The sequence below is a fragment of the Cylas formicarius genome, unplaced genomic scaffold, assembly GCF_029955315.1.
Source record: "Cylas formicarius isolate icCylForm1 unplaced genomic scaffold, icCylForm1.1 PGA_scaffold_4__25_contigs__length_36172078, whole genome shotgun sequence".
In the NCBI taxonomy this organism is placed as follows: domain Eukaryota; kingdom Metazoa; phylum Arthropoda; class Insecta; order Coleoptera; family Brentidae; genus Cylas; species Cylas formicarius.
Window position 1 is genome coordinate 2,012,045 of NW_026844334.1, and position 7,979 is coordinate 2,020,023.

Sequence of the window (7,979 nt, forward strand, 5' to 3'; positions counted from 1 at the left end):
GTGGCACACCACTGATTTCCTTAAAAAAATAGTAATATTTGCATTTGACCCCTTATTTTTTTTTAGACCATCGCACAAAGATCAAAATATTTAATTGCTTTAGAAATGAGTTTAGATTGTAAGAATTATTTTTATTTTAAGGAAATTCAGTGGCGCACCACCATTGTCTGCCAAAATAAAATGTGGTACACTAAAGAATGCCTCTTGATATGTATGTGCCAAATTTCATGAACATGTCTAAAGTGGTATTACAGATATTAAAAAAAAATACTTTTAATAACTTAACCACATGGCATCTCAAAAAGTAAGACGTTTAGGACATCTATAAATATTAAGTTTTTTTTTCAAAATGGACCCAAAAATCGCCCCCTTAATTATTGACATTCAATTGGAAAACACCCTGGGAACAATAGATCCTTAATTAGGGTTGAAGAACTTCAATCAATCACAACAACGTAGTGTCTTCTTATTATTCATAAAAAAATCAAGCAACCTTCTACCTACAAAATTATAACCAAGTGATAGTAAACAACTCAAAAAAGAAAGGTAAACCAACCGTGTATGGGCGAGTGGCCTTACGTAAAGTGCCCGAAGTAGTAAAAACGACGTGATTGTCTACCATTGGGAGTCTGTTAATGGGCGATCGTCCTTAGCTAACTTGCCTAACTGAGTAAAAGCGGGTAAGAATAAGACTCCATTTTCACTCCGAATTAACACCTATGTTAAATGCTCCATCCAGTCAATAGAAAACGAAGAGGGAATAGAAATTAATTCGATATGATTCTTAAAAGAAATAATTCTTGGCCCATAGAAGCTGAGCACCAAGATTGCTGCTCCGGTTTCACAATTATTATGAAAAACATATTTTTTCTAAAAAGTTAATGTCACCCTGCATCTCAAAAATTAAGACACCTCGTGCGCAGTATTGAAAAAATGAGACTTTTGATGTTTAGTTTGTATTGGGTTCGATTAGCTTAGGTTTCCTTGTCGTAGAGGTCTAAAAAAAACGCAAGCAATTATTACGTACAGTTCGACCTTTTTAATTTACTATGTAACCATGTAGCTGCAAAAATAAAGCCAGGTACTACCAAATACTTAACGATTTAAAAAGGAATATCAAAGTCTACCATTTTTCAACCATTAATGGGCGAGTGTCTTTCGCAAATTTGTCCGAGGAATAAGAAGACTGTGCAAGGAAATGAATTCGTTCATTAGTACTTCTTTTATTTAGTATATTACCATAAACTACTGATCCCTAAAACGTTTACAGCAGCCTTTAATAAAACAAATCTATCGTTGACAGTAATTGTTTCTATTTGCGCAAAATCATGCAGGATAATTTCTAGAATCTCTCTCCTACCGGTCTGACCGTAATCTCTGAAACCTACAACCCAAAAATCGATTAAAAACAACCAGAAAATCGGAACTAACAATACCTGGACGTGCGGAGGGGTTGAAAGAGCGTACTCGACCGCGTGCGCGATATCATCCGGATTCAAGAACGGATCGAAATCCATATTCAAATCCGCCAGGGCCACCTCGCGGCCGTAACTCGCGTTCATAAGTTCGCTGGTGACAAAACCGGGACTCAGACTCTGCGAAAGTCACAGATCACAGAACTGGGGTCGGTTTTCGCAAGTCGGCCATTACCGTGATCTTGATTTTGAGGTTATTTCGGTTGATCTCGTGCCGCAGAGTCTCGGCGAGCGCGGTGACCGCAAACTTGGTCGCCGGATACATGTTGACCTTGGGAAAATAAAACACTTTGTGCCCGATGATGCTGTTGATGTTAATGACGTGGCCGTCGACGCCGTTGGCCGTCATGTCCCGGACGGCTTCCCTCGTCGCGATGCACAAACCGAGAATATTCGTGTCTGGTTAGGAAGAAAATACGTATTGGGGTTTCGCCCAAGAAGTACGCACCCAAAACTTTTTTCCACTTTTCCGTATCGCCGTCGATGAGGTCGGTGGCTTGTTCGAGGCCGGCGTTGTTGACTAAAACGTGAATCGGTCCCAGATTGTCCCGGACCCAAGCGAAAGCTTCGACGACGTCTTCTTCCTTTGTGACGTCACAACGTACCGCGTGTAACTTCCCCTTCTCGCCGGTTAACTCTGCTGCCAGTTTTTCTGTGCGTTCTTTCCTACGCGCCAGGCCAGCCACCAGGAAACGACCGCAAACGCAACCGTGCATAATAAATAATAAATAGTTATCGGGGCCTCGGTATGGTGGCGCTGTTTTTACTTAAAATAACATTTGAATATGGCGTCTAATTATATCATATCATTGGTTTTTGATTTTTTTCCAACGCTTGAAAATTTTGGGCATAGATTTTAGAATATTAATTTACTTGGAGATATCTACAGGGATTACAGAATTTCTTTGCAGTGTGAAGTTGAAGACAAGATCTAAAAAACAAGTAGGTTGATTTTGGTTAGGATGCCCTAACCTTAATGTCCTTTGCAGATTCCGGAAAAAGGTAATATTAAGCGTAAAGGGGCTGGTTTCTGTGCATTGTTTTCAGTGGTATTTATTTTGCTTCAAATTTCTTCAAACAATTGTTGAGGTAAACAACATTTTAAGAATATGTTTGTTGGTTTCTATTGCCGCTTAGTTTTTTTTAATACAAACTTTAGCCTGTTTGGGTCAGGGTTTTAATAATAACGAATTTACTTATAGTATTGTGTTATAGTGTTTTTTGCAAAACATGTAGATTGGGATTTCATAGACAATGAAGGTAAGTGGTGCTCCTGTTGTGGCTGTTCTTTCAAAAATAAATATGCCTCCATGCCACACCCACTTTTTCTCACAGCCTATTGAAATTCAACACCTTTTTGTACAATTCGCGGATTTCATGAAATTGAAACTATAACAAATGAACACTCTCACCGCCATCTATCCGCCCATAAACGAATTAGTCGTCGACCAGAGCGCCTCCCCGCTAAAGTGAGTCCCGGTCCCGCTAAAGTGAGCCACAGGGTACCAAAAAGTAATAAGAGGGGGCCAACAGAAGAAGACGAGATGATGGCCGTTGGCGAGCGTTAATACGTGTGACATATTAAATTACGTTTTGGTATTGGCACCCACTTCATTTGAAAAAGTAAATTGTTTCAGTTCGGTTTCGTGTTTAATTACACTCGTCGGAATAACAGTTGCTACAAAACACTATAAGCAACAAATACATTCATTTAAATTTTTTAATGATCGCAATCTTTGTATTCCTATAGTAGACAAATTATAAGAAATTTAACAAATTCAAACAACTTTAAAATGTTAAAACATTGAGTTTTATTTAATTTTTTTGTATTGTATGCATATTTATCTGTTTTTTTTTTTCTTGAAACTGTTACTGTTATATTACTGTGATGAAAGTTATTTGTGTTTGAAATTTGCTGTGGCTAATTTATTATTTGTTTGACATTTTACTATTCGCTTTTCAGTTTTGTTTTTTGATTACTTAGTTTTTTTTCATTTTTCTGCTATTTTGCGTTGAATATATTTGTTGCTATAAGCATTGGAACATATTTTTTCCTATACATGTGTAATGTGCTCGGTGCCTTATTAATATTACACTTCCAAGAGGAAATTATGCTACGTGGTATTGAAATTAGAGTTTAATACATTACAGAAATCTTTTTTATCGATATGATCTCCCATTTGGAAATAGTTGTCCAGGCTACGGTATGATGGGGCTGTTTTGATGTTTCCAAATATTCCGGGGTATTTTGTTCGTTATTTTAAGGTATTTAAAAACGTCACATAAGACTTACGACGAGACCTCTTTTGACCAACAGTTCCGCTATGGCGGAACCTATTCCGGCACTTGTCCCAGTTACGACCGCAACTTTGCCCACCCATCGATCCATCGAGAGCACCATGTTTCGTTAACGCGTGGTGTTTTCAATAGCGCAGCGGTTACTGTAGCCGTCAAGTGAATGAAATAGAGGATAAAGTGGTTCTCAAGGCCGCCGAAGATCCCCACACAAAGTGACATAAACAACTTTGACCTTTGCTGCATTAGAAAAATAAGTAGAGGCCTCTATTATCGCAGTTATCGCATAACGTTGTTTACTTCGATAAGGAAAGCCCAAATAATAGTTATTGTCGAGGGTGTTTCCTTATTTAAAAAGGGTATATAAGTACGCATGTGTTTTATTTACGGATAATTGGTAAGGCTATAAGTATCGCTCGCTGTGGCGAGACTATAGTTGACAATACGATGGATAAGCTAGTCGTATGGTCGTGCGTTTTGCTTAATATTGCTGCACTCTAGGGTGAGTTGCGTTGATAACGAAAAGACGTCAATAGATTTTTCTATTGTTATTTTGTTATTAACGCTACTTAGACACTATGATAAAGCTTCTAGTCATGCTGACAGAAAAATTGTTATCTTTTCGCCTTTCAAAAAAGTCTATTTTTAAAATCATGGACCAGAATTGGCGGGCTCCATCTGTGAAAATGCTACAAAATTAGAAACTTTCGTTAGACAGAGCGTTTGCTAGATGTCACCGGCAACGTCCATAATTTTGAATTTCCTAGGATTATTTTACGATTTCAGGTGTCAGTGGTAAAGCTAGCAAGTGCTACTCTTGCGGATACGCATCGGAAACGCTTAAAAAAAATTGCACGGATGTAATCGAATGTCCCACACTCACGCCTACCTGTATAGTCGCCAGCGGATGGGAAATGGACCATCGAACTGAAAAGCCGTTGAAATATTACTTTAAAGGATGCGGGCCGGGTTGTCATGACCTTAAAGAAATGTTGGATTTCATCAAGGACTATACTTGCGAGCAGTGCAGCGAGGATCTCTGCAATACCGACGAAATCGCGGAGATCAGCCCCCAACCGGATTGTATCTCGCCAAAGTGAAAACGATAATTTTCAATAAACGCGTAAATGAAATAAGGCAATTGTTATTAATATTATATTTAAACCACAAACAAAGAACACATTACAGGAAATAAGTTCTGGGTTTGCGCACAGAGAATCTATTCATCGATTTGTGCTGGATACGTTTCGGCAGGGGGAAACGTATTTTCGAATCGTGGAACTGCTTCACTTGGGGCCGTCTCGTATCCGCCGCCTTCACTTCTTCCACTTTAATGATCTGAAACGAAAAATTACTGTACTATCTCTTCTCACTCTTTCAACGGGCCTTACTTGAATGGAGTGAGCCCTAGCACGATGTCTCGCTCCCATGTCCCTGTAACACTGGGTAACGGCTCCGCTGACGCTCAAATCCCGGTACTCCCGGTACATGTTGTGGGTGCCCGATCGCGAATCATACCGCAACCAAATACCGAAGTTTTTAATTTTTGCTGGGGTCTTTTCGGGAATTTGCTTCACCGAGACTATTTCCCCAGTGGACTTCTTAAACTTCTTCAATTGCCGCAAGAAGTACCAGAACCTCGACTTGGCCACGATGGGATCCGGGGCAAAGATCCTCATTTTGTAGAGGGGAGTGTTTTGCTCCTTTTCGGTTGGCAATTTGCGCCCGATAACCTCATATTCCTTTAACTGGAAAAAAGTAAACGAATACGCGTAAAAAACCCATAGAGGCCGGATCGGTTGTGAAAGAAACCAAAATACGGCAGTTTTAGCGACTAAAACACGTGTGTGCTAACTACCTAACCTTTAAAAAGCAAAACAAAAAAGCAGTATATAACTAGAAACACATACTCTAATAAATGCCTACGCCAAATGGTTGAATAAATACTACAATTAAAGGTATATATCCGTTTAAAACCAACCTCTCCTTTTGCTTTCATGTTTCCGTTTCTAAAACGCTGCTAGAAAAGAATGAACAAATATGACAGTTAGTCACAGAATAAAAACAACATAGTCTGTGGCGTTGTATGAAGGAAAACTCGTGTTACCGAACACGTACGCATTAAGACGCACGCTTGTACATTTGTAATTAGCTGCTCAAAACAAATAAAACAATCGTCACTATTGTTTCAAGATTTTCCTTTTTCTAGTGTCAGTGAAATTCATTTCCAATTAAAAGGAACAAAAAAATATCCGAGTACGTTGTAAAGATCAAAGTCACGTAGGTTTGTTTACGTGGTCTGTGGATATCTTTCGTTCAAACAAGTTTATTTGGTTTATAGTCCAAGGATCAAGTATTTAATGATAAAAACGGCAATATTATTTTTAATCGCTGTTCCTTGACGGTTTTGCCAGCGTATTAATAATGGGGGTTCTTTCGAAACCGATAATCAGCGCCCTAAGTTTTTATTTTAGCGAATTATATGAGCATCCTTTGAGAACTAAGGCGGTTAGCTGGTATTTAATTAAACCGTTGCCGTTTGCGGCTCACCAATTTAACCAATGTTTTCAGTTGTTTGGTGGCTTTAGCCGGGAACTATGCGTCCCAGAAGATTGTTGGCTCAAAACTGATTGATTTAAACAGCCTGCTGGCCTACGGTGCTTTCGGGTAAGTCAGGTGGGATCGAACTAAACCACAAACACGCTTCTATCGCGTTTGCTTGCAGCCTTGTATTTGGGGGGACGATCCCGCACTATTTCTACCAGTTTTTAGAATACGCCGTACCAGACGAAGCCTCATTCGCGATAATTAAACGACTGTTTCTAGAAAGGCTCGTTTACTCGCCTCTCTATCAAGCATTTTCCTTGTACACGTTGGCGCGTTTGGAGGGCAACGACCACAAAACGGCGGTTAAACAACTCAGGGGTCTGTATTGGACAATTCTGACCACCAGTTGGAAATATTTGACAGTACTGCAGCTTCTGAATGTCAGCTTGGTGCCACCCATGGTAAGTTCTTTATGGTGTTTGGATGAGAGCTTGAAATGATCTTTTAGCTGAGGGTTTTGGTTGTGAACCTGATTGGATTTTTCTGGACAATCTATCTTGCCAACAAGAGGAGACAGCAGCAGGCAAAATCCAAAAGCGCCTAGGAGACTTTAATTGAGCTGGGTTGGGGGCAAGAAGGTGTATTATTGTATGATTTTTATCGAAAATTGAGTGTATTGATTTTAAGTAATAAAAATTTTGTTTTGGTTCTTTTTGTCTTTGTCTTCTACAGAGCTCCAACTAAACAGGGCATAAGGTAAGGGGGACTGTTGCTATGGTAACGACCTCAAGTGGACCAAAATTTCAATGCGAATATCCGGCCGTGAAACATGTGTTCAATTTGTTTATAAAGATATTCCAAAACAATGTGTTTGTTTTAAAATGAACACATCACTTTCCGGAATATCTAGTAAATAATTGAATATTTGGCAATAGGGGGTGAAAATTTCTATAAACTACTAATTACGAACTATAAGGATAATGTTCAATGAAATATTAGCAAGATTGTTATCACTTTAAAATCAAAACAATGCTTTCTCCCTTGATTATATGTCTATGTTGTCAATGTTTCGTAACTTTCTCTTGTCCCGTTGCGATGACCTCAGATAACAGATTTCCGTGGAAATATTTCCATGGTTCTCGATTCTCACACCATCTATCGGCGACCGGCTGAAAACGTTCATCAAAAAAAACGAATCCTTGGAGGTGGAACTTGCGCGTTTGCCCATTTTTCCGTCAGGTGTCGCTGGCACAGAATAGACAGTCGGCCGTTTATTTCGCGTCCAACGGTTTTTGGGTTCCGTGCAAATATTTGCAACCCGAACAAGTAATGGAGCGCAATCGGTTTAAAATTACCGCGCGTACGTCTACGAAGAACGCACACGCGTCATACGAAAATCAAGCAGGCTCGGAATCCACGCGGATGGGCGGAACCTGTTAAACTGTTACCCGATTGGAAGCTGGGAGAGCACATCTGCATCACTCGATATCGGATTATCATCCCAAACCCTGTTACGCTAATGACCTGCTGGCAGGCCGATACGCGATATGAGTGCGTGCCTGCGTTGGGATCGGACGGGATAGCCCGGAGAGGCAGTTTGATGCGGAGCATCGGGTTCAATGCAGAGGTGTTACGGGTTTTTTATTTTTTCGCGTCGCGGGA

At 39.8% G+C, this 7,979-nt stretch overlaps 3 protein-coding genes across 3 annotated transcripts; 1 reads left to right on the forward strand and 2 right to left on the reverse strand.

Annotated features, from left to right (window-relative positions):
- Window positions 1-1,208: 1,208 nt before the first annotated feature.
- On the reverse strand, window positions 1,209-4,022 carry LOC132700972 (farnesol dehydrogenase-like). The gene is made up of 5 exons (XM_060668578.1): window positions 3,767-4,022; window positions 1,924-2,159; window positions 1,651-1,874; window positions 1,437-1,595; window positions 1,209-1,384 (listed from the first exon to the last, which is right to left on the reverse strand). Exons 1-5 carry the CDS (start codon window positions 3,874-3,876, stop codon window positions 1,343-1,345), a joined length of 771 nt encoding a protein of 256 aa, XP_060524561.1. The 5' UTR covers window positions 3,877-4,022; the 3' UTR covers window positions 1,209-1,342.
- Window positions 4,023-4,911: 889 nt separating this feature from the next.
- Window positions 4,912-5,879, reverse strand: LOC132700974 (large ribosomal subunit protein eL20). The gene is made up of 3 exons (XM_060668579.1): window positions 5,752-5,879; window positions 5,162-5,518; window positions 4,912-5,108 (listed from the first exon to the last, which is right to left on the reverse strand). Exons 1-3 carry the CDS (start codon window positions 5,767-5,769, stop codon window positions 4,953-4,955), a joined length of 531 nt encoding a protein of 176 aa, XP_060524562.1. The 5' UTR covers window positions 5,770-5,879; the 3' UTR covers window positions 4,912-4,952.
- Window positions 5,880-6,079: 200 nt separating this feature from the next.
- LOC132700975 (peroxisomal membrane protein 2) lies at window positions 6,080-7,027 on the forward strand. The gene is made up of 4 exons (XM_060668580.1): window positions 6,080-6,286; window positions 6,342-6,437; window positions 6,496-6,778; window positions 6,826-7,027. Exons 1-4 carry the CDS (start codon window positions 6,195-6,197, stop codon window positions 6,919-6,921), a joined length of 567 nt encoding a protein of 188 aa, XP_060524563.1. The 5' UTR covers window positions 6,080-6,194; the 3' UTR covers window positions 6,922-7,027.
- Window positions 7,028-7,979: the final 952 nt, after the last annotated feature.